At 32.3% G+C, this 25766-nt stretch overlaps 13 protein-coding genes across 13 annotated transcripts; 9 read left to right on the top strand and 4 right to left on the bottom strand.

The window, feature by feature from the left end:
- Positions 1–584: 584 nt before the first annotated feature.
- DOC1 (anaphase promoting complex subunit DOC1) lies at positions 585–1331 on the top strand (the record flags this gene model as incomplete). The annotated part of the gene is made up of 1 exon (XM_001643192.1): positions 585–1331. The coding sequence occupies one exon, from the start codon at positions 585–587 to the stop codon at positions 1329–1331; it is 747 nt and encodes a 248-aa protein (XP_001643242.1).
- A 562-nt stretch (positions 1332–1893) lies between these two features.
- Positions 1894–4764, top strand: CSE1 (importin-alpha export receptor; the record flags this gene model as incomplete). Its single annotated transcript, XM_001643191.1, has 1 exon — positions 1894–4764. One exon carries the CDS (start codon positions 1894–1896, stop codon positions 4762–4764), a length of 2871 nt encoding a protein of 956 aa, XP_001643241.1.
- Positions 4765–5053: 289 nt separating this feature from the next.
- On the top strand, positions 5054–6109 carry CNN1 (centromere-binding protein CNN1; the record flags this gene model as incomplete). Its single annotated transcript, XM_001643190.1, has 1 exon — positions 5054–6109. The coding sequence occupies one exon, from the start codon at positions 5054–5056 to the stop codon at positions 6107–6109; it is 1056 nt and encodes a 351-aa protein (XP_001643240.1).
- A 664-nt stretch (positions 6110–6773) lies between these two features.
- Positions 6774–9152, top strand: ADE57 (bifunctional aminoimidazole ribotide synthase/glycinamide ribotide synthase; the record flags this gene model as incomplete). Its single annotated transcript, XM_001643189.1, has 1 exon — positions 6774–9152. One exon carries the CDS (start codon positions 6774–6776, stop codon positions 9150–9152), a length of 2379 nt encoding a protein of 792 aa, XP_001643239.1.
- Positions 9153–9371: 219 nt separating this feature from the next.
- Positions 9372–10226, bottom strand: MRX20 (Mrx20p; the record flags this gene model as incomplete). The annotated part of the gene is made up of 1 exon (XM_001643188.1): positions 9372–10226. The coding sequence occupies one exon, from the start codon at positions 10224–10226 to the stop codon at positions 9372–9374; it is 855 nt and encodes a 284-aa protein (XP_001643238.1).
- Positions 10227–10864: 638 nt separating this feature from the next.
- On the top strand, positions 10865–12394 carry DUG1 (metallodipeptidase; the record flags this gene model as incomplete). Its single annotated transcript, XM_001643187.1, has 1 exon — positions 10865–12394. One exon carries the CDS (start codon positions 10865–10867, stop codon positions 12392–12394), a length of 1530 nt encoding a protein of 509 aa, XP_001643237.1.
- A 769-nt stretch (positions 12395–13163) lies between these two features.
- Positions 13164–15815, top strand: SEC15 (Rab GTPase-binding exocyst subunit SEC15; the record flags this gene model as incomplete). Its single annotated transcript, XM_001643186.1, has 1 exon — positions 13164–15815. The coding sequence occupies one exon, from the start codon at positions 13164–13166 to the stop codon at positions 15813–15815; it is 2652 nt and encodes an 883-aa protein (XP_001643236.1).
- Positions 15816–16185: 370 nt separating this feature from the next.
- Positions 16186–17189, top strand: TAN1 (putative tRNA acetyltransferase; the record flags this gene model as incomplete). Its single annotated transcript, XM_001643185.1, has 2 exons — positions 16186–16248; positions 16365–17189. The coding sequence occupies 2 exons, from the start codon at positions 16186–16188 to the stop codon at positions 17187–17189; spliced, it is 888 nt and encodes a 295-aa protein (XP_001643235.1).
- Positions 17190–17372: 183 nt separating this feature from the next.
- EMC4 (chaperone EMC4) lies at positions 17373–17939 on the bottom strand (the record flags this gene model as incomplete). Its single annotated transcript, XM_001643184.1, has 1 exon — positions 17373–17939. One exon carries the CDS (start codon positions 17937–17939, stop codon positions 17373–17375), a length of 567 nt encoding a protein of 188 aa, XP_001643234.1.
- A 990-nt stretch (positions 17940–18929) lies between these two features.
- On the top strand, positions 18930–19682 carry IRC6 (Irc6p; the record flags this gene model as incomplete). The annotated part of the gene is made up of 1 exon (XM_001643183.1): positions 18930–19682. One exon carries the CDS (start codon positions 18930–18932, stop codon positions 19680–19682), a length of 753 nt encoding a protein of 250 aa, XP_001643233.1.
- Positions 19683–19726: 44 nt separating this feature from the next.
- On the bottom strand, positions 19727–20353 carry KEG1 (Keg1p; the record flags this gene model as incomplete). The annotated part of the gene is made up of 1 exon (XM_001643182.1): positions 19727–20353. One exon carries the CDS (start codon positions 20351–20353, stop codon positions 19727–19729), a length of 627 nt encoding a protein of 208 aa, XP_001643232.1.
- A 438-nt stretch (positions 20354–20791) lies between these two features.
- ERJ5 (Erj5p) lies at positions 20792–21655 on the top strand (the record flags this gene model as incomplete). The annotated part of the gene is made up of 1 exon (XM_001643181.1): positions 20792–21655. The coding sequence occupies one exon, from the start codon at positions 20792–20794 to the stop codon at positions 21653–21655; it is 864 nt and encodes a 287-aa protein (XP_001643231.1).
- A 173-nt stretch (positions 21656–21828) lies between these two features.
- On the bottom strand, positions 21829–24648 carry Kpol_460p7 (SAPS family protein; the record flags this gene model as incomplete). The annotated part of the gene is made up of 1 exon (XM_001643180.1): positions 21829–24648. The coding sequence occupies one exon, from the start codon at positions 24646–24648 to the stop codon at positions 21829–21831; it is 2820 nt and encodes a 939-aa protein (XP_001643230.1).
- Positions 24649–25766: the final 1118 nt, after the last annotated feature.

Below are 25766 nucleotides of genomic sequence, written 5' to 3'. Positions count from 1 at the left end.
ATGGGGGAGAAGGGGTAATAGATTCTTGTTCTTCTTGTCAATTCAATAACCGACTAGTGACTGAAACTCCTTCACACAACTGTTACTTTTCAAACTTTTAAAATAGCCTTGCTTAATAATTAGTTTAACCGTTGAAACTGAATTTGGTTAAATATTCGATCTAGCAGGAATATCTAGCTTTATACGGAGTTGCGATTGAAGTATACAAGGACATATAGTCACATATGACAACAACAACAACGTATCCAATAGTAGCATTATCACTCTAGAATATCATTTGCTTTTATTCCAATACTGTCTTCATCACATCCATTCTATAATTGAAACTCATCTCATCCCATCTCATCCACATAATCAAACACTTGGAAACGGTGTTTTATATCGATTGACTAGAAGAGTAAGGATTTTAATTGGGTTTGACTAGAGTTATAACGACTATTCCAACTACACACAAATATATTTATATATATTGATTGATTGATTGATTGATTGATTGATTGATTGATTGATTGACCTATCCCTGTGGTAGTGTTGCCAGAGACTTTGCTGCTTTATATCCAAGTGAGAAGGCAAGAATCAGAACCATGAAACAGATCGATATAGATGATCTATTAGACAAGTTGTGTCCAAGTGACGTGTTACAACCAGTGAAGATTAAGAAAGAAGCTGGATTGGTGTTGGATGATACTGTTGTTGATGATACTAAAAAGAACCTTTATATCAATGGGTTTCAAACGGACGCTCAGTACAGCTCATTAACAATGGAAAACCTGGCGTTGAGGTATACACAGGGGATAAGACTATTGAATTCGAATAACTTGACAAACATCAGCCATTTGGCTCATTGGCAACCGTCATCGTATAAGATAGGCAATCCAATTGAAAATGTTTTGGATGATAATATGTCAACCTTTTGGCAAAGTGATGGTGTCCAACCCCATGAATTATGCATCTATTTCAGTAAAAGAATGGATATTTCATTAATTGCAATATTCATTTCATTAATTGCAGATGAGTCGTACACACCTAGATTGATTAAAATGTACGTTGGTCACAGTCCTGCAGATGCACTTTTTTATAAAAATATTGAAATTCGTAATATAAACGGTTGGGCAGCATTGACGTTTGAAGACAATAGAAGCCCTGATAATTTGTTGAAGTGCCAATTTGTAAGATTGGTATTGCCAATTAATCATGAAAATGGTAAAGATACCCATTTAAGAGGGATACGTATCTATTCACCATCGAAAACCTCATCTGTTGAAACCAGTGAATGGATTCAATCTTTCGACACAAACAGCAAACTATTTACAGAGTATTCACTACGGTAGAGCCAAAATATCACAACCAATATCACTCATTGCCCCTCCCGCAAGCCCCAGCCCCAGACCTACTCATCTAACTCACAATTGTATCATCTATAACAAATATTTTGTCATTTTAACTAACTATAGCATGTCGTCATCATCCCATCCAATTTCAGTCATTTCTTGAATCTTTAAAAAACTAACAACAACAATAAAACTACTGAATAAAACGATCAATAAATAAATATAGAAATATATACACATCCACACACACACACATATATATACATACATATACTGATAAACCATCATCTAGCAAGTACTTCATCACTGATCAAAGTCGTCTTATAGTGACGTTCTTGTGTAACACGTGACTAGCCTTTAACCTTAATCGGTTTTGAAAAATGTTCCCTTCCAACTGATGAAGTTGAAAAATTTTATATATATAACCTTTGGGATATTATAACAAACAAACCTATTAATGAAGAGTTTATGGGTTCCAGTCGAGGAATGGTTAGGAAGTGACTACTCTGGATTGATCAGGAAGGTGTTATCTGAGTTACTTTTGTTTTAATTGAATGTGGGGATGTCTGATTTAGAGACAGTTGGTAAAATTCTATCAGAATCTGTAGTGGCGTCTACCGCTAAAAGTGCAGAAAGAAGTTTAAGAGAATTAGAGAATCAAGATGGGTTTGGTTTAACTTTGTTGCATGTTGTTGCATCTACAAATTTACCTATTTCTACTAGGTTGGCAGGTGCTTTGTTTTTCAAAAATTTTATTAGACGCAAATGGGTTGATGAAGATGGTAATTATTTAATCCCCTTGAATAATGTTGATCTGATTAAAAAGGAAATTGTTCCCTTGATGATCACTTTGCCTAACAATTTACAAGTACAGATTGGTGAGGCTATCTCTATTATTGCAGATTCAGATTTCCCAAACAATTGGCCAACTTTATTAAATGACTTGACTAGTAGATTGTCTGCTGATGATATGGTTACAAATAAAGGTGTATTGACTGTGGCCCATTCTATTTTTAAAAGATGGAGACCATTGTTTAGGTCAGATGAATTGTTCTTGGAGATCAAATTGGTTTTGGATACATTCGCAATTCCATTTTTGAACCTTTTGAAGACTGTCGATGAAAAAATTAAGGAAAATAGAAACAATGCTGCCGCTCTCTCTTTGTTATTCGATGTATTGTTAGTGCTGACTAAATTATATTACGATTTGAATTGTCAAGATATCCCAGAATTTTTTGAGGACAACATCAACGTAGGTATGGGTATCCTACATGGGTATCTAGAATATACAAACCCATTGGTTGATGATCCTGATGAAACAGATGAAGCAAGTATATTGGCAAAAGTCAAATCTTCAATTCAAGAGTTAGTACAATTATATGCTACAAGATACGAGGATGTGTTTGGTCCAATGTTAAGTGAGTTTATTCAAAGTACTTGGAATTTATTAACCTCAATTTCAACTCAACCAAAATATGACATCTTAGTCTCCAAATCTTTATCATTTTTAACAGCTGTTACTCGTATCCCAAAATATTTTGAAATTTTCAATAATGAAACTGCTATGAATAACATCACCGAACAAATTATCTTACCTAACATTACGTTACGTGAAGCAGATGTCGAATTATTCGAAGACGACCCAATTGAATATATTAGAAGAGATTTGGAAGGTGCTGATGCCGAAACTAGAAGAAGTGGTTGTAACCATTTCCTACAAGAATTGAAAGATAAAAATGAACCTTTAATTACAAATATCCTGCTAGCTCATTTGAAGGGATTCTTCGAACAGTATAGGATGAATCCAAAGGAAAACTGGAAATACAAAGATTTATGTATTTATCTCTTCACTGCTATTGCTGCAAAGGGGAGTGTAACAAGCATTGGTGTCTCAGCTACTAACCCTCTTGTAGATGTTATCGATTTTTTCAATAGAGAAATTACACCTGATCTAACAAATGATGTGCCTCATCCAATTTTACGTGTTGATGCTGTTAAATATGTGTACGTATTCAGAAATCAATTAAGCAAACAACAATTAATCGACATCATGCCAGTATTGGCTAAATTACTGAATAGTGATGAATATATCGAATATACATATGCTGCAATTGTCATTGAAAGGATATTGTCAATGAGAGAATCAATCAATTCTACTAAATTGTTGTTCACTAAGGCGGACTTGGCAGGAAGTTCAGAAATTTTATTATCAAATCTTTTTGCTTTAATTTCAAAACAAGGGACAACACCAGAAAAATTGGCTGAAAATGAATTTTTAATGAAGGCTATTTACCGAGTACTTCAAACTTCAGAGGAGACTGTTCAGAATATGTTCCCTCAGTTAATTTCACAATTGATAACTATCGTTAACATCATATCGAAGAATCCTTCTAATCCAAGATTTACACATTACACTTTTGAATCAATTGGTTCAATTATCGGAAACTGTCCTTCTACAGGGGTAATGCAACTAATTGAGTCAATGATGCCAATCTATTTGAGTATACTATCGGAAGATATCCAGGAATTTATCCCATATATTTTCCAAATCATTGCATTTGCTATCGAAAGAAGCGGCACCATTTCTGATAGCATCAAACAACTAGCACAACCAATTCTATCCCCAACCGTCTGGGAATTAAAGGGTAATATTCCAGCTGTTACTAGATTATTGAAAGCATTTATTAAAACTGATCCATCTATTTTCCCAGATTTAGTACCTGTCTTGGGTGTTTTCCAAAGATTAATTGCTTCCAAGATTCATGACTTGCAAGGTTTTGAATTACTAGAGTGCATCATGTTAACAATCGATGTTAACATTTTGCAGCCGTATATTAAGCAGATTGCGGTCTTAATATTACAGAGATTACAGAATTCAAGAACTGATAAATTTGTCAAGAAATTAATTGTATTATTTGGTCTTTTAGCCTTTAAATACGAATCCGACTTTGTTGTCGAATTTATTGATGAAGTTCAAGTTGGATTGTTTTCTCAAATTTGGGGCAATTTTGTCGTAACTACATTACCTAAAATTGGTAACCTTTTCGATAGAAAGATTGCCTTGTTAGGCGCAACTATTATTATCAAGGGTAACTTGTTCATGAATAAATATTCAAACCTAGTCCCACAAACTTTAGCTGCTATTGTTGAAAGTACATCATCGGAAAGCATTGCAAACATGAAGAGTGATTTCTTTGATATTGATAACATTGAAGAAATTTCAACTTTTGGCTCCAGTTTTAGTAGATTATTCAGCATTCCAGAAAAACCATATGACCCTGCCCCAGAAGTAGATCCGATAAATGGAGTAAGAGTATATGTTTCTAAATCTTTATTAGAATTAATACAGTCTAACAACGTCTTTAGTTCCACCATCATTCCACAATTACCAAATGACATACAACTTAAATTAAATCAATTAATCAGTAACTAATAATATTTTAATTTATAGTATATAACCAATAGATTAACATAGACTGGTATATATACACACATTTATTACATGAATTCATTTCAATATTTGAAACCTCATCTTTATAATTATTGCCTTGTATTGTAGTTGACCATCGATTATATATCTTAATTTAATTAAAGGCTGTTATGATAACGCGACTACATTGATTCTTAAAAGATACTATGTAGTGATCAAGAAGAGATGGAAATGTTAAACAGTTTAACAGTATGAGTAAACATATAGAGGAAGTGATACTGTTGCAACCATTATGAGTGATTCTGATAGACCTGATGTGCCAAATGATAGGTTTAGTGAAGAGACAAATTTCGAATTAAGTGAAGAGTATGCAAGAATTAAGAATGAGCTTTTGACGAGAGAAAACAATGGTAATATTAGCAAAGTAGAACTTATCAATTATAGTCCATTACGGAACGATGCTGGTGAGGTGAGATCTTATTTACGTGATTTAAGTGTAGCTTTAGCTTCTCAAATTGAAGTAGTGGATACTTCTGATGACAAAGATGATTTGAAGCTTGAATCAATGTCTATAATAACAGATGAGTCGGAACCAATTAAGGAAACAAGTATTGTGGATGAGCAACCAGTGATCCCAACAGGATCAATAACTGATACTGTTTTCTCTAAGTTAGCGCCAATTCGATACAACTATAAGAAACGTAAACTTTCTTCATTTATAATAAAGGACAATGGAGCTGAAGAGGAACAATCGGTAGGGATGGAGCCCTCACTGTTGCTTGGAGACGACTCAGAAATAATTCATGAAAATAATGAAGATCAAGAGGCTAGTTTAGCGATGTCGCCGGTAATATCTGCTATTCAAGAACCAGAGATATCTTTCCAAGAAGAGCCATCGATGATGCATAAAATGGAACAGCTCGAAGCTAGATCCAATGCAAAATTAGAAACTAATCGTGAGAGACAACCAGATCATTCCATAGATATGGATACAATGAGTCTCGATAGAAGAGAGCAACATTATTTGGATACGTTCTCTCAGCATCAAAGAGAACCCTTACAATTACGAGATATGATACGACCATTTTTAACAGAGCATAATGTCAAATTAACTAATGAGTCCTGGAAATATCTAGAAATGATCTCAGAGCCATTTCTAGAAGAAATATCCAACGAATTGACAGATGAGTTTGGAAAGATCTCATTAGATAGACAAAGTATTATTATTTTACTTCAAAAGTATAAACTAGTTTCACAAGAATGCACAAACGATGAATTGTTCAACCTATGCACACAATACTTCCCATTAGAAGATATCAATTCAATCGAACTTGCACTATTCGAATAATGTTCGTCAAGTTTTTATCATATTTCTTCCCATCCTCATCACCAAAATGAGAACTTCAAAATATGTATCTATATATTTATAATACCTAGAGAGTCAATGGGAAGGTTTGCATTTTTAACAAACTTCACCTACTCGCTGAATTGGAATAATAACAATTGCATATCGATACCCTGGTACTATTAACCATGGTAGTAAGGCTATCTCATCTCGAAATCAAACTGCTTAGTTTCTTCATTGAAATTTTTTTTTATTTTCATCACTTTTGACTCTGCCCATATAAATCAAAGCTCATATTAAAAGTATTAAAAATATCGACTATTTAATTATTGAATCATCCAATGAATTGACACTGTTGATGTATAAAAGAGTCTCGATATTTCATAGTTTTGATTTCTTTTGGTTTTAATTTTAGTTTTTGGATTATCGAGAAGATATACTAATATATAATATAGTTGGGTAGTGAGCTAAGCTTGACTGGTGTTAGGATTATTATATTTTGAAGTTTTTTCCTTAGTCTTAAGATAAGGGTTCATATTCAAAATAAGGCATCACACTAGATTGTATTTATTGATTGGTTTAAAATCGATAGGATAATTGATTGATAGGTATAGCACTTTATTAGATTAGTGCTTTTTTCAAGGTTATTTTTTTTATTTGTTGGACAATGTCATTGAATATTTTGGTTTTAGGTAATGGTGGTAGAGAGCATGCTTTAGTTTGGAAACTTTCTCAATCTAAATCGGTTGATAAGATATTTGTTGCCCCAGGTAATGGTGGCACTCAAGTTAATGGAAATGTGATTAATGTTCCGCAATTTTCAACTGATGCTAAGGATTTTGAAAATTTGAAACAGTTTGCCATTGAAAAAAAAATTGGTTTAGTTGTACCAGGTCCTGAACAACCTTTGGTAGATGGTATTAGCGATGTTTTCAATAATATTGGTATACCGGTTTTTGGTCCTTCTTCAAAAGCTGCTATATTCGAAGGTTCGAAGACTTTCTCTAAGGATTTTATGTTTAAGCACAATATTCCAACTGCTCGCTATGCCAACTTTTCAAATTATGAAGATGCTAAGAATTATCTATCTGAAATACATCATAAAATTGTTCTGAAAGCTGATGGTATTGCTGCTGGTAAAGGTGTTTTGATCCCAAATACTCAAAAAGAAGCCCAAGAAGCTTTGAAAACAATTATGGTTGAAAGACAATTCGGTACAGCTGGTGATTCAGTCGTTATAGAAGAATTCTTAGAAGGTGATGAAATCTCTATTTTAACTATTTCAGATGGTTATACTTTTTATAATTTTCCACCGGCTCAAGATCACAAGAGAATTGGTGAAAATGACACTGGATTGAACACTGGTGGTATGGGTGCTTATGCCCCTGCCCCAATTGCCACACCAAAATTACTAAAACAGATAAATGATACCATTATCAAGCCAAGTATTGATGGTATGAGAAAAGATCGTTTGCCATTCATTGGGATGTTATTTACTGGCGTGATTTTAACAAGTGATGGCCCAAAAGTTTTAGAATATAACGTAAGATTTGGTGATCCTGAAACTCAAACTGTATTACCATTATTATCTGACGATACTGATTTGGCTCAAGTTTTGCTAGCTGCAGCTGAACATAGATTAGATTCTGTAGACTTCAAAATTAAAGAAGGTCGTTACGCTACAACAGTTGTAGTTGCCGCGGATGGATACCCTGAATTATACGAAAAAGGTGAAGAAATTACAGTCGATTTTGCTAAATTGCCAAAGGATTCATACGTATTCCATGCAGGTACCAAATTGGACAACGGAAAACTAGTTACTTCAGGTGGTAGAGTTATTGCTTGTTCTGCTGTGGATCAATCCTTAAGAGCTTCCGTAGATAAAGCATATGAAGGTATTAATTCTATCAAGTTCGATGGTATGTACTACAGAAAGGACATTGCTCATCGTGCCTTCAAGAATGAGGAACAACACAAAGCTACTTCAATTACTTACGCTGATGCGGGTGTCTCTGTAGATAATGGTAACTTGTTTGTTGAAAAGATTAAAGCCAAGGTAAAATCTACTAGAAGACCTGGTGCTGATTCCGATATTGGTGGATTTGGTGGTCTGTTTGATTTAAAACAAGCTGGCTATGATACTGAAGATACTCTGTTAGTCGCTGCTACCGATGGTGTTGGTACTAAGCTAATTATTGCTCAAGAAACTGGGATTCACGATACTGTTGGTATTGATTTAGTTGCTATGAACGTAAATGATTTGGTTGTTCAAGGAGCTGAACCTTTACTATTTTTAGATTATTTTGCCACTGGTGCATTGGATATTAAAGTTGCTTCTGATTTCGTTTCAGGTGTTGCTGATGGCTGTGTAAGAAGTGGTTGCGCCTTAGTAGGTGGTGAAACATCAGAAATGCCGGGTATGTACCCACCTGGTCATTACGATACCAACGGTACTGCAGTTGGTGCTGTAAACAAGGGTGAAATTTTACCAAAAATAAATGATATGACTGAAGGAAACGTTTTATTAGGTGTTAGCTCAGATGGGCTACATTCTAATGGGTTCTCTCTAGTAAGAAGAATTATTTCGCATGTAGGTTTGGAGTGGAGTGCTACTTGTCCTTGGGATTCCTCTAAAACTTTAGGTGAAGCTACTTTGGTCCCTACAAAATTATATGTCAAACCTCTACTTCCAATTATTAAGGAAAAATTACTTTTAGGTCTAGCCCATATTACTGGTGGTGGTCTTGTAGAAAATATTCCTCGTGCTTTACCAGGACACTTACAAGCTGATGTTGATATGTCAACATGGACTGTCCCAGAGGTTTTCAAATGGTTTGGGAAGGCTGGTAATATCCCAGTTGATGACATTTTAAAGACATTCAACATGGGTATTGGTATGGTACTAATTGTTAAAAAGGAAAATGTTTCAAGAATTAAGGAAATATTAAAAGACAAGAACGAAGATGTCTATGAAATTGGCTCCTTAGTACCACGTAAAGAAAACGAACCAGGTTGTATTGTAAGAAATGCTACTGGTTTATATTAATAAACTCGAATGTGAATATAAATAGCCATTAGTGATACATGTATAATAATATTAAGTAATAAAATGCATTTTATAAAAGAAGTCAACTATGTTGCAAGATTCTATCTGTAGAAATTCTTATTTCATTTAAACCTGAAAGGCATTACGTAAAATTATATATACATGTACTACTTTTTTATTATTTAACTTAGTGAATATTTGGCAGATGAGTTTTAGATATCAGTTAAAACCTTCACTTTGAATTGTATTCATGAGCGTTTCAACGTATTGATAAACACCAAACGATATACCACCTGACAAACCCACTTTAAACATTCTTGGTGCCCAACCTTTCCAGAATTTAGGAAATCCTTCTTCAACAAATATCCTATAAGCACAATTTAAAGAATTTTTGTAATATTTCCAAGCATATTTACTTTGCATTCTTGTTTTAATAACATCAATAGGTTGTGTGACCAGAACTACCGCACATGAAGATACGAAGCCAAGGCCAAATGCAGTGTATTGATCTAACTTACCTGAAGGTGAAATTAATTGTTTCAAAGCAGTATAGGTAGTGAACCTAACCACAGAATTACCAACCTGTCTAAATATAGTCGGTACTGTACCCTTTAGATAACCGCGAAAACCTCTAGTAGTATATATTTCACGGATTGTAGTTATAAGTGTAGTCGAAGGGTTTTTCTCATATGCATAAAATGCTTTTTCTCTTGGATGCATTTTAACAGTTTCCACATTATGGAATGTGGCCCTTTTCTTAATCTCATTAGGTTTTTGTTGCTGCTGCTGTTGTTGTTGTTTGTTCTGCTCTCTTTCTGATATCAACAATGCGTTTTCAATCATAGTTGTTTTTATATTTTCAAATGGGATAATCAATAAACTTTCAGTAAAACCTGTAATAGCTCCTGCAAGTAATAGTCTGGTACCAGAAATTGGAGAACTTTCAGGAGCGTTAGGATCTCTCAAAACATTGCAAGCATATTCGAAAGTTGTGAATCTAGTTGCAGTTTTCAGTAATACACCAATATTGACAGCTGAGCAGCCAGCAAAATAGGTTGTCAAATTATGCATCATGTTAAAAGGTTGAGTACCCGGTAGTGATCTATGCAATTGCAATCCTGTTTTCAAAAATTCAAAAGGATAACTTACTGTAGTTTGAAACAAAGCAGCAGCACTACCAGCCACGACTTGAGTCAAAACATTATCACTAGACTAAACAATTCAAATCAAAATAATATATAGATAGATAGATAGCGGTTAGTATTATCATCTCTAATATCTAATATTTAATACCAAAAATCAAAAAGAGAACAAAGTTTTCATAATATCCCTAATTCTTATCAGGTTTTCTCTTACTAAAACATACCATTGTAATTGAAAGTATTTCAACTTATGTACTATTACAACAACTCCCACCAATTGTCAAACGATAGACTATTCCCTTATCCAACATTGATATTATAACCTCATCTGTTGCATTGTCTAAAGTTGATATTCGTTTTTAAAGTTTCGAATTCAAAATTTTTTGATATTAACAAATGTGGAGAATAGTACCCACCTCATCTAAATGCTCACTTCTGAAAAAAAATTTGAAGCTTTAATTTAATGAGAACAATTCGACAATGGTGATTACGATAAAGAATGGATTAAGAATTAATGATTGTTGTTAAGAGAGTTATTATGAGTTGTAACTATTTGTTATCAATGGTTTGATGTTGTTCAAATTGTTTTTCAAGAGAAGTTTTAGTGTAGGTGTGAGTAATTATCAAAGAACAAGAATAATGTCATCTTCTAATTTACAACCAAAATTCGATAAAATTTTTAATAAGATTGATGAATTGAAACCATCTTTCATTGATCGTTTGGCTAAGGCTATTGAAATCCCAGCTGTGTCTGGTGATGAATCATTGAGACCAATGGTGGTCAAGAAATCTGAATATCTTGTTCAAGAATTGGAAAGTTTAGGTTTTACTGATATTCAAGTTAAAAAATTAGGTACTCAACCTCCTCCAGTTGAAAACCCAAACTTACAATTGCCACCAGTTATCTTATCTCGTTACGGTAATGATCCTGCAAAGAAGACTGTCTTGGTTTATGGTCACTATGATGTTCAACCTGCTGCTTTGTCTGATGGTTGGGCTAGTGAACCATTCAAGTTAGTTGTTGATGAAGAAAAACAATTGATGAGAGGTAGAGGTTCTACTGATGATACCGGTCCATTATTGGGTTGGTTAAACGTTGTTCAAGCTCATAAAGAAGCCGGTATTGATTTCCCAGTCAATTTGATTACTTGTTTCGAAGGTATGGAAGAATCTGGTTCTTTAGGTTTGGAAAAATTGATTGCTGAAGAAGCTTCCAACTATTTCAAAACTACTGATGCCGTTTGTATCTCTGACAACTATTGGTTAGGTACTAAGAAGCCTGTTTTGACTTACGGTTTGAGAGGATGTAACTACTACCAAATTATTATCCAAGGTCCAGCTGCTGATTTACACTCTGGTGTCTTTGGTGGTGTCATTGCTGAACCTATGGTTGATTTGATTAAGGTCATGGGTACTTTGGTTGACTCTAACGGTAAGATCTTGATCGAAGGTGTAGATGAAATGGTTGCTCCATTGACTGAAAAGGAATCTCAATTGTACGAAAAGATTGATTTCAGTGTCGATGACTTAAACGCTGCTAGTGGTTCTAACACTAGTTTGTACCAAAAGAAGGAAGATATCTTAATGCACAGATGGAGATATCCATCTTTATCCTTACACGGTGTTGAAGGTGCCTTCTACGGTCCTGGTGCCAAGACCGTCATTCCAGCTAAGGTCAGTGGTAAATTTTCTATTAGAACTGTCCCAGATATTGACTCTGAAAAATTGACCAAATTGGTTGTTGACCACTGTAACAATGCCTTCAAAGCCTTGAACTCTCCAAACAAATGTTACGCTGAATTGATCCATGATGGTAACTATTGGGTTTCTAATCCATACAATGCTTCCTTTACTGCCGCTGCTAAGGCTACCAAGGATGTCTATGGTGTCGATCCTGATTTCACTAGAGAAGGTGGTTCTATTCCAATCACTTTGACATTCGAAGAAGAATTGAAGACTAGTGTTTTGTTATTGCCAATGGGTAGAGGTGATGATGGTGCCCACTCTATTAATGAAAAATTGGACATCAGCAACTTCATGGGTGGTATGAAGACCATGGCCGCTTACTTGCATTACTATGCTGAATCCCCAGAAAACTGATCATTCCTTCCCACATCTTTTAATGTTTATATATTTCACTTATGATTACATTTTAACTATTTATAATTCTTAAATATTTAATTTTAGAAATGATCTAATTTCAGGATTGCTTAGATTAACTAAAGCCTCCATTTGAGGTAAATGTTTTAGTTCATAGAAAATGGTTTTATATCAAAACTTATGTTAATTCATTTCTTGAATCAAAGACCTAATATTTAATATTCTTGTATTAGTCACAGTTCACAATTATCAGAATCACCTTTTCCTTCAGAGTAAAAACCGATCTATTACTACGATAACTACAATTCAAAGGCAAGATAATGTAATTAGGTCTTAATATACATCCAAAATGACCATCTTGTATATTGCTTGTTATTTCATGACGCTGGCATATACTCATTATATACAATTATTATCTTACCCTGTTACCCTACCGAAGGTTCCTTTATTCGAATAAGATATCAATTTATCCCTCTTTAATAGAAATCAAGAATACAGGTATAAAACTTGACCTTCAAGAGATTTAAGTTAGATGTTGAAGGATTGATCTAGGATTGTCAATGGAAAGAGGATCAAACTTTTGGCATTGAGTGTTCATAATCGTTGGAATTCGTTTTGTTGTATCTTTTTATAAAGTTTTAGTTGACTGAAAAAGGCGGTTTACAAAAATTTCAATATTATATTATTTATTGCCTTGAATTAATTGTTATTTGATCTGGTGTTTAAATTTGAATTTTATACATAATATTGATTTGTTCACATTATTACTATGGAGTTGGAGTCTCAATCAGCTTTGACTCAAGAGTTTCAAAAACTTCTATTGAATACAAATTCTTCAAGTAAACGTGGACTTGAAGGCAATAAGAAAAATAAAACATCGACATCTAATGAAAATGGAGGTTTGATAATAGAGGAAGACTTATTTCAATTGGATACCGAAACTTTTGATAAGTGGGTTCCATTAATTAGAAAAGCTGTAGAAAGGGATGAATTGAATCCAGTTGTTGATGAACTTTACAATTCGATCGATGAAAACTTTCAAGGTTTAGAAAACCAGATCTTACAAGAATCCCAGATTAATGATAAAATGAAAATCTCAATTGGCCAGATTTCCACTATTCAGGGGATAATAGAAGGTTCCTTAACAAAAGAAATTGTTGATCTTCAAGAACATTTGTCCTTATCCACAAACGATGTTATAAGGAAGAAACAAATTTATGTAAATAATAAGAAAACTTCATTAAAAATTTCAGAAACGACCATTGTAATAAGCAAAGTTTTAAGAATTTTAGAATTGGCTAATAATTGTCAGGAATTGATAGTTGAGAAAGATTTTTTCAAAGCATTACAAAATTTGGATAATTTAGAAAAGATATATTTACAAGAATTTAAAAATTATAATTTCCAATTCTTAAAAGAACTATATGACTCAATTCCATTTTTGAAATCATCCATTAAAGATGAATGTATTAATTTGATTAGAAACTCATTCAATTTGAATTTAGGGAAAAATTTATCTAAAGTGGGCGATAGTTTCTTTAAAGTTTACAGATACGAATTATTGCCAAAATGGTTAGAAACGAGAGATAGTATGAAATTGGGTAATTTTAATTTTAACTCTCCTATAGAAATTTCTTTGAGAGAACAATCTACATTAGAGAAGTTAGATTTGAGATTATTTTTTCATCTGGACGAGTTCCACGATTCGATTTTGATTTTTAAAAGTTTAGATAAGTTAGATTATCTATTTACAGAGCTAACAAACGAGTATGCCTTCCGTAAAAACAAGATAATTTATCCGCTAAGTTGGAAGAAGTCTCCACATAGTATAGCAGCCGATCCATTGAACAATAATCCTATTAATGATGAATTTTCCCAACAAATATCTGTTGAATTTCTAAAAGAATATTTTTTGAAAATTTTAGGATTTTTATTGTATGATATTAATTTGAACAGAGAAACTGATTACATTATTGTCAACAATAATCTAAATGCAACAAATGAATTCTGGGATGGTTTAATGCATAGATTAATTCCATATTTAAAACAATTCATTAATCACAATTTAAATACCGATGAAGAATTAGTTGAGTTTAAAGATTTCATGTGTATTTACATTTCAATCCTAGAGAACTATGCCTTGAATACCGAACCATTATACAATTGTCTAGTTTCAGTATTTGAAAAATACTGTCACTTAGCTGTCGAGTCGTTTAGAAGTGAATTTGAAATTCTATTGAACGATGATGATTTTATGCCATTAACAATTCAGGATCGCTCATTATATGAGAAGGTTATCAAGATATGTTGGATGAAAGAGGATGATGAAGTACTAAGTGATAACCAAAATTTGAGCGAATTCTCTGTAACATTACCCTTTTCCCCATTATACCCAATGACATGTACTTTGATTAAAAAAACCTATTCAAAATTAACTGCATTTATCTCCAATCATTTTCGCCATGAATTACACAGATTAAATTCTATATTGGTGAAAACGGTTGATTCGCTATTCAATAATGTCGTGAATCAAAAAATACGCGATAAACTTGATACCACATCTAGGGAGGAGATTGCACAAATTTTAATCAATTTAGATTATTTTATCATTGCAGCCAATGAATTTAGTAAGTTAATGGCGAGAGAAAATATAATGCAAAATCCAGATATTGAAATCAGACTATCATCTATCAAACAATATGAGGATAGTAGGAAATATGCTGAAAGCAAATTGATAACCCTGATAGATACAAAGATTTCTGATATTTTGGAAACCGTATCCTTAGATTGGGAATCAAATGATCTAAGGGACGACCCTGATTTTTCAATTGTAGATATAGCACAGTTCTTAGAAATGATGTTTTCATCAACTCTAATGAATCTTCCATATAGCGTTCAAACACTATTAATTTTCAGGGAATTCGATTCTTTAACAACAAAATTCCTAGAAATGTTACTAAATGAAACACCTGACCATATAACAAAAGAGAGTGTAATGAACTTTGAGGTTGACATGAATTACTTGAAAAGAATAATCCCAAGGATATTTCCAAGTGAGGATGAAGATTATGAAGATAGCTTACACCCTCCTCAAACACCAGTCTCTCAAACAAATTTTTCGTCCCCATCTTCCTCATTAATTGAAAATAATATCAAATCATTGGAAGCAACATTTACTGATTTAAATCAATGTATTGATTTATTAAAATCTGGTAGTTTTGAAGAATATTCTGATCCAGAAATAAGAATGAGAAAATATGCCCGTATTAGACCTGAAGATGCTACTCAATTGTTGAAGAAAGTACAAGCACCTCCACCAATCATCAGTTCTCCAAATACGAGCAGCAGTTCACATGGAAGTTCTAGTCCTAGAGAAGCTTTGAATGGTCGTAGAATTGCAAAGTTTTTCAATCGAACATAACGACTGTATAATTGCATTTAGATAAATAAGTAAGGTAATATTAAATAGAGAGAGACTCTTAACGATCTGAATTTAATTATATGATTGTTGAGAAAACTACGAATGTAGAGACCATTTAATAGACACTACCAATATAAATATCGTCGTCACAATCATCTATTTCCTTTAATCTATTGCATGATTCTTTAGATTTAAGATATTCTAGCAGAGAAAGTGAAAATTTAGTAAGGCATCGCTAAATCATCAAATTTATCACATCTTAAAAAGTAACCAACTTAATAAGAGAAGGAATGTTAAAAAGATCGAATATTAGTCAGTGCTAGTCAATTCTGAAATCTAACTGAGCAAGAGTATTGTTGTATATAGGGAGATGTCTGGAAAGAAACGTTCTCATGAAGGTGGTAAGAGTGGAAACCAGCAACAGAAGAAGAAAGTATGTGACTTGAAATCAATATTTTAATTAATTAATTAATCAATCATATTTGAAATCGTTCAACTGATTGCCCATACATGTTTACTAACTTAATTGTTTAATAAAATTATATATAGTATAAGGTAGCTTCTGGGTTTATAGATCCAGGTACATCAGGTATATATGCAACATGTTCGAGAAGACATGAGAAGCAAGCAATCCAAGAATTAGGCTTGCTTTTTGAAGAAAAGATGACAGAGTTGTATTCAAAAGAATTAAAGGAATTGAACGAGACTGAAATTGATGAAGATGATGAAGGTATAGAAAAGAAGAAGGAAGAATTATCAATTGAAGATCAAATCAAACAGGAACTTGCTGACATTCAAAGCAAAGATTCTAAAGTTAATAAAGATGGCTCCATTATTAAAAGGAAAGATCCTTTGAACTTCATTGATTTAAATTGTGAATGTGTTGTGTTCTGTAAAACTCGTAAACCAATTGTACCAGAGGAATTTGTTTCGAAGATAATTAAAGATCTAGCCGACCCAAGCAGTTTAGAGAAGAGAACTCGTTATGTCTTGAAATTGACACCGATTACATATTCATGCAATGCTACAATGGATCAGTTTATACTATTGTTGAAACGTATTCTAACACCTCATTTCCATGAAGGTGAAAATGCCACCAAGAAGTTGAAGTTTGCAGTTGATGTTACCAGACGTAATTTCAATACCATAGAGCGTATGGATCTGATCACTACTGTGGTTAAAGAAGTTATACAAGACGGTAAGTACGAACATGAGGTAGATTTGAAAAACTATGACAAATTAGTTCTAATCGAATGTTTTAAGAATAATATTGGTGCATCCGTTGTTGATGGAAGCTATACCACCAAGTATAGAAAGTTTAACGTTCAGCAAATATATGAACAAAAATTTAAAGATAAAGACGACAAGAAATAAAAAAAATGAAGAAAGCAATGGTGATAAACTGGTGTATTCAGTTAAGGCCATGCTAACCACATTCTTTTGCGCATTTACACACAATTTATATATATGTACTGAAGGCAAACTAAGAATGAAATAAGCAGATAAACTTTGTATAATATATAGTATAAGAACATATAAATATTTGATAAATGAATATCAGAATGCAAATGCCTTGACGGAATCGGTAACGTTTAGAGGAGACTTCCACGATAGCCAGTCACTCTCAGTGGTTGGAAATAAACCCATCGAATTCAATTTATGAATACCAATACCCATTAAGGCAAATTGAAATACAACGAACATCGCCATTGGACCCAAGATATCCTTTGAAGTTACACCACGATTACCATTATTCAAAATAGGTTGAAACACTTTGTTAACAGAGAATATAGCCTTGATTGGACCAGATAGAAGCATTAATGCTGTCATTATAGGAATTATTTGCAAAGATGTACCAGACATATAAGACATAAAAAAATTCATCGGTAGTGATTTCGCAGGCTGAGTAGCAATCTGCCAAGCCTTTTGCATTTGGAACTCTACCAATTGAGCATCATCGACACCATTTGAAGAATTACTACCAGATTCTTCACCTTTGCCTCTCCCCACCACTTTGAACCCTATTGGTGCGGATAACGTATTCGAAGATTCAACAGGCAAATTCTGTATATAACCAGAATCAACTAGATTCGTGGCCCATTCATAAGGTTCATCCATTCTCATATATATTCGACCTCTCACAGCAACTTTACTCACCAAACCAGCAAGAACAACACCCTCTTTATCTCAATTGTATGCTTGTTAAAGGTCAAACATGGTTCATTTTTAAATATTGATATCTAATTGAAAAATTTCGATGATATTTAAAGTAATACATATTAATAAGAAGTGACCTTCTTGATGTTAAACAGACATGATGAGGAGTATTCTGGGGTTCATGGGATCGATTGATCGTATAATGTCTTGTAATCCACTACTCTATCAGGTATTGAGTCTAAGAATTGTTGTATATCGTTATCTTTACTGTTTTTATCCTTAAAGAATATCGAGAAACATATGAAGAATATTATCAATTGTAAGATATTTAACATTGTTAGTACAATAGCTATTGATTTCCAGTCTGTTCTGTTTAGTTTCCAGAATAGCAAGCATCTTATTGACTGTTTTAAACTCGAGGTTCTGTTTTCTGTTGTTAGTTCTTTACTAGTTATAGTTTCGATGTCATAATTCTCTTTATCCTTTGGTAATGTTTCTTGTTTTGTAAAAGTGTCACAGTCTACATATATGACAGCTAGTTCAATATCATTGTCTGATTGATACATGTTGTAGTCTTTGTTGTTGTTTTCACTGATTAAGGAGGGTGGAGTATGCTTCGAATCGACTTTCAAGATAGATATTTATAATTAGATAGAGGCTTGCCGTTTAAATACGTTTAAGAAATCGATATCGATATCGATGGAGTTAAGGGTAGGGGTATATTCAGCATTCTATGCATTCTCTGTTACTTGCATTCTATTTTAATTTTTTTGCTTTTATCTTCTTTACAAGGTTTGTTATTTCCTCCTTCCCATCAGGTAGTCATTGCTTGAGCAGTGGGTGATACTTTAAAAAGATAATAGCAAATAATCACATCAGTCAACGTTAAAGCTCGGTGAAGGTTTTAAGTCATATATCGTTTAGAGAAACTTTGACAAGGTATAATATCACATTAAGATGAATGAGGATGGTTCTGTTTGCAATAAGATTTTGATTGCATTTCAAGATAATGATCAAATAGCCAATTTAAAAGAATCTGTATTAGGTGAAGTCTTTCGATTAGATAAAGCTAATACAAATCATGATGAGAATATAATAAAGGGTTTAACCTGGTCAACTAAATACTATGAGGTGAGATATGATCTATACGTTGACACCTTTGATGATTTCGAAGAATGGTGTAAAGACTTGATCAGTTCAGAATACGATGATTTAAGAGAAGTTCTATCAGGAATAATAGTAATTGATAGCTATACCATGGAAAAGGATAAGATCGATCAAAATAAGCTTCTGGGACAACTAGGGTCTGTTCTTCAGGATAAATTTTTTGTATTCATGAATACGAATAAGGATATATCCCAAGATGTTATCGATGAGTTAAATGATGATAATTCGATGCAACTAACTTCTGATAGTGGTAATAGCGTTGAAATTATTAACTATCATAACGTCAGTAATCTGAAATTAAACCAATACAATGAAAAAATAGGCTTTGAAAGAGTACGAGAGATTATTGATACCTGTGAATGGAGTGGTGGCCATAGAGTGCAAACGGTAGAGGCTAAAGCTGATTCAACTGATGTAGATTTGGAATCAGTCTTCAATAGATTAAAAGAAGCAAGATTGAAGTATCTTGAAATTGAAGATGAAGATGAAAGAGAACAATTTGCTCTCGAGATATCCAATGAATTTGCTGAATTTTTACAATAATAACTAACATTAATACATATCAATATACTAAAATATACTTATAATTAAATCTTTGAAATATGTTTCTTCAATGCAATTAATGATATTGGAATGAATACTACCAAAGCACATTTATTGATTTTATCCAATAAAGGTGTGGAATGGAAGTTTGGATTACGATTGTTCAATAAAAGTAAATAGAATTCACTTAAATATAAAGTTGGCATCATGATCCAAGTATTAATTTTCCAATATATCGAACGTATACCATATGAGCTTTTTTGTCTTTTAAATAGATTGTTCCAATGACAATAAGCTTGTGTAAAAGATAGCCCGATAATAAAACTTGAATAAGTTGTATTCTTGAGTACCAATTCATACTCATAATCATCATAAAAATGCATAACTCTTACAAAATACAAAAAATTAACGTCCTTTAAGGTCGTTAATGACATGAATCCATTCTTCAAACCATGGAAATAAAATCTCCAAAACAATTCAATCAAACTTGAAATACCAAGTAGATAAATCAACAGTTCATGAACAGCTCCTGGAAGATACCTTGACCCAACTAACGGCATCAATATTAGCCATCTTGCTAATAATGTACAAAATAGAAAAGTCGTACATATGTGATAATATTGATACAACCTATGGATAAATTTCCCTTTATTAACAGCTTTAGCCTCCATAATACTAACAACCAACAATCCTTATCAATTATATCCTACAGAATACCCTTCCACTGATCTTATAATCCAATTCTCAAGATCTAGATGGGTTTGCCTTCTTAAATAGGTTCGAGTTTTAAATATTTGATCCATTTCGAAGGCTTCTTTCTTGTTGACGTCATAATTAAATTTTGATATCTCGAACTGAAATGTGTATTTAAACTGTTTCGAAACAATTAACAGACTGTTGTTGATTTGTATTTAGGATTAGTATCAATTGAGTTGCTATTGATACATTTTGTGATATTCTAAGACGATCTACAGTGTACGTAGAAGCTTAAATCTCTTTAAGATTGGGTTATCCAGGAGGTACCTTCGAATATTGAGTTTATAAAAGTTTAGAAATTTAGTCAAGTGTCCAAGAGTATAGACAATCTTCTTTTCAAATTATTGATAACGATGCTAAGGGTTCCGCAATTTATCCTAGTGACACTTTTGCTGGTATCAATTGGTTACTGTTTTACCACTGGTGAAGTAGAAATCTTTCAGTTGCAACAGGAACTGATCAAAAAATATGGTGAAGATATGAATTTCTATAAGTTTTTAAAATTGCCAAAATTGAAGGATTCAACTTCAAAAGAAATTGTCAAGAACCTTAAAAAATTGTCCAAAAAATATCATCCTGATAAGAATAAGAAATATGCTAAATTATATGAACGTTTAAACATTGCTACTACAATTTTATCCGATGACACTCGTAGAAAGACCTATGATTATTACTTGAAAAACGGCTTCCCAGATTATGATTTCAGTAAAGGTGGTTTCTTCTTTAAAAGAATTCAGCCAAAGACCTGGTTCATACTATCCTTCATTTACCTGGCTTCAAGTCTAATACATTATTCTATTTTATGGATTCAACACAATAGCAGTAAGAAACGTATCGAAAACTTCATTAAAACTTGTAGAGAACAAGATGATACTAATGGTTTGGGTGAAAGAAGAGTTATGTTTAAACAACATGCTGAAGATCCAGGTAAAGAATTTTTGATCAAGTTTGGTGAAGTGTCATTAATAGAAGAAGATGGAACACATACCTTGATATCGACAAATACTTTAGCCGAACCTACCATTTATGATTGCATGTTCTTTAGACTACCAATTTGGACTTGGAATGTAACACTAGGTAGAGTTTTCAATAAAAATGATACAAAACAATCTGGTAACAAACTAGGAAAGAAATCATCTAAGCAATCACCAAAGCCAAAGAAGGAACCTAAAATATACGAAATAAGAGATGATAAGGAAGAGAAGAAAGATTTGTAACTTTGTTAAAATGTCATACATCCAGCATTTATATATATATATATATTTAAATCTATCTAACATTATATACTATCTAAGTATAATACGTATTCCATTCTTCAAAAATATCCAACTCCAAAATAATATTGCTTACACGAAAATTTCAATGACAACAGTAAAGACATTAATTTTAATTATCCTGAATCACAACTAACCGCCATAGGAGCAATATTATCGTCACTTATTTCAGCTTTATCAGTAGAATCATCTTCAATCGATTCAGGTATCCGCTCATCATTCAATGTATTTGTGTCTCCATTAATGTGATTCCATAACGATTTAAGTTTATCATGTAAATCCAATTCTGTGAAAAACCTTAATGGTTCATCCGCAGACTCAGAATTAATCAATTTACCATCTTCACCATTCTCATCAAACCCTTCTTCACTACAAGAAACCGAAGAAGTTTCCATATCTCCATCAATATCTTGTGGCTGAGGATCTGGTAATTGTGGGATAATGTTACCGTTACCATCATCGACATAATTACCGCCACCTAAAATTTTGGAATACATTATTCTTGTACTATGTAGGATTTCATCAGAATAAAATTTCCAGGCATCTTCTTGAATGGTATCATATATACCTGGGGATATCAACTCAATTTTATATAACTTTGAAAATTTAACCACTTCCTCTGCAATAAGGACCAAATGACCCATATACCCTAAACTCATACGATTTTCTTCGTAGAAATCATACGAATCTTTATAACCTCTTAAAATGAAGTCATTAGTAATCTTCATTGGTTTATCGGTTAGGGAAGGATTCTTACCATTTTCCAAATCCATAAAATTTCTAGCTCCAACCGAATCGAATAGAGAATAGACTAGAAATGAATTGTAAGAAAAGTCCATTCTACCATTAAAAATCTGTTGAATAATATCGAAGATAACATTGTGCCAAAAGTTGTTCCATGGATGTGATAAGAAGAGATCAATGATAATAGGTAAAATTTGAGTGTCATGTAAACTGATTTTGAATAGATCACCTACAGTTGGATTGTTTCTCAGTTTTAAATTTTGATTTTCGTTAACATATGGAATCTCAAATGATTCATCAAGCTCTTCTTCACTCTCCATTTGATTTGAACTTTCTGAGTTCATTTCATCATCACTAGAAATGGATTTAATTTTATTTACAGAGTCACCTAGATTATCATTGTTTGTTTCAACAGAACTAGAAATAGTTAGATCTTGTAACGCATCTTGAAGTTGATTTGTAAGTTGATGTCTAAAGTGATCTCTAGATCTAGCAATTTTTTCTACTTTTTTAGAATTCATTAAAGCCATATTTGAACAATGTAATAGTTCAGCTATCAACTCAACTATTTTAAATTTTTCAAAACCTAAAGGTTTGAATGACTGTCCTAATTGATTGAGATATGTACTTTGATCATCCGAATCTACTATAATCTCTAAAATATCTTTAAGATTTAAAGAAAACTGTCTCAAGAGATACCCCAGATAAATAGGGTCTCTATTAGAAGGTGGAAAATCTTGAATTGTTGTATTTAAAAGATTGATAGTATCATAATCAGAGTTATTTTTTCGAATCAATTCTATTACAATCGAAACTATGTTATTCAATGCAGATCCTCTTTGACTTACTATAATTTCCACAAACTTCATAATAGATTCTTGAGATGCCAATTCTCTTGTCAAAGAGTTTGGACCAATTGACATGTCATCAAGTGGAGCATTTGCAGAAATTGCAATCAATGCCTTTAGGAAATCACAAGTACACGCCTGGAAGTCTGCGCTATAGTTCTCGTTGTCAAAAAATGCTAATGTCTTTGATATCAATGCTTGATCACGTACAACTTCAATTATTCCTGTTGGTGCTTCCAGATTATCGGTTGAGATACATTTTAGGAAGAAATCCATCATCACTGTAATAGTAATATGTTCAAGCATGTCATCTACAAATGTAGGAAGTGATCTAATAAAATTTAAATACTGATCTTGTCTTGTCAATAACAGATTTTGATTTATCTTTAAGAATATTGGAATTAATGGTGATTTTTCATACTTAAAATTCTTGTTTTTCAGTACAGCCCATATTTTATTTAGATATTTTTGATTTTTAACCAATGATTCTGTAATTATCCAGATATCTAATGAAAAGATATCAGATATTACGTTTGCCCTATTTAAATGGAAATCGTCATTATTTTCATCATTTAATTGGCCTGGAACATTGTTCAAAGAACTATTATCATAATTATCCTTATCATTATCTTCCTTCAAATCTTCATTTAGAGAGTCATTTCCAATAACAGTTTCGTTACTAATATCAATCTCACTCTCATTAGTTTCATCATCAAGGATGATTTTATCAATACTGTCCATTAAAATATCAATCAAATATTCTAAGTTATGAATCATTTTAAGGAATTTAGGTTTTTTCTTGTTTGAAATATGTTCATCATAATCATTATCGTTACTGTTATTACTCTTAATTTCGTTACTTTCATTACTAACATCAATATCATTGTATGAAATACTATTATTGTCATTATCGCAATTGTAATCATAAAAATAACCCAAACAAATAAAGTCCAATAAGGAGCTGTTTTGTCTCATCAACTCATTTAACAATTCTGGATCATCTAATATAGTGTCGATAAAATAACTATCCAGTTTTCGTTCTGCCAAATGCTGTGGTATTAGAGTGTCCTCTTTGTTTTGAACATTATCTTCATTTGAGTTAATAGCGTTTGATTTTTTAATAGGCACAGAGTCCCTATATGTATCATTTACAGGATTAGAATCAATTGGATCTATGTTATCTTCAGCGAAGTCGCTTGTTTTTTTGTTAATTTCATCTATTCGTACATTTTCTTCATTATGCTTGTTATCATTATCATCACGATGCAGGACTTGAATATATTCTTCTAATATTTTATTAATATTAGAATGACTTAAATTTTGCCCAAATGGCCAAAATGACATTGTATATGCTTATATTATTGGGAAATATTATCTTTAATGTTGCAAATCTTTAAATAAAACGAAGGTAAGGTTTTGAATATAGTTTTCTCTTAATTTAAGGAACTATTTCTGTAATTTCTAATTTTTTTTCCAAAACCTAACTCAGTATAGAAGAAAGCTGAATGCTATATCAATAATGCAATCTATTATTCGGTAGGAAGATAAGTTGTTAAAAAAACAAACAAACAAACTTATCAATATGTGTGGTCCCCCCAAAATATGGTATCAGATTTCTAATAACTGTTAATTTGACTTTATGCTCTTTAATATAGAAACACAATGTGTTTATATTGTTCAATTTTATGCGTCTTTTATTAATAATAATTTAATATAATGAACTTCTAGGCAGAAAAAAAAAAGTATGGTGGAGACAATGTTAAAAAAAACAACCACGATCAGTTATAATTGCAAATATCAGGGAATATCCCAACTCAAAATCACAACTGATATATCAATCGATACAACTTGATAACTTATCACTCGTTAAAAACTTCGATGAACTCACCTTGTGCAATTATAACAATGGTAATTTTTAAATATGATAATAATCAATTAGTCTTATTAATAAATAAATTAATCGCTGCCAACAAAGTTTGAAAAAGAAGGGTAACGAGATATTTTAGTCGACGGATATCCTTTTCCTTAAATTTACCACGATTAGTTCAATCAATAAAATTAATTGTACTTGAATCAGGACAGTTAATAGTTAACTATTTCTTAATAATGAGTGCTTCTTTCCAAAAAAAAAAAAAGTTCCAAACTAAATTTTTTCGCTCAGTAAGAGTTGATTGGATATTATCAATAAACCTTTTTAAAATAATCTTCGTAGAACTGACTAATATTACGAGATCAATCAACCTAAAAAAAAAAATAATGTGATACGTAAGTAACAACAGTTCAATTAATAACCATTGATCAGATATGAGAACATAAAATGCTTAAGAACCAAAAACAGAACTTTCACAGAAAAATCAAATAGGGAAAGGGAGTTCTAAGTGTATATGTGAAACCTGAATTGCACAAAAGAAATAATAATAGTGTCCCCTTGGACAATATATATATAACTCATCGTCTTTCTA

This window comes from Vanderwaltozyma polyspora, genomic scaffold (assembly GCF_000150035.1).
Source record: "Vanderwaltozyma polyspora DSM 70294 KpolScaffold460 genomic scaffold, whole genome shotgun sequence".
NCBI lineage: Eukaryota > Fungi > Ascomycota > Saccharomycetes > Saccharomycetales > Saccharomycetaceae > Vanderwaltozyma > Vanderwaltozyma polyspora.
Note: the sequence above shows the minus strand (reverse complement) of the source record. Positions and strands in the feature narration are given on the sequence as shown.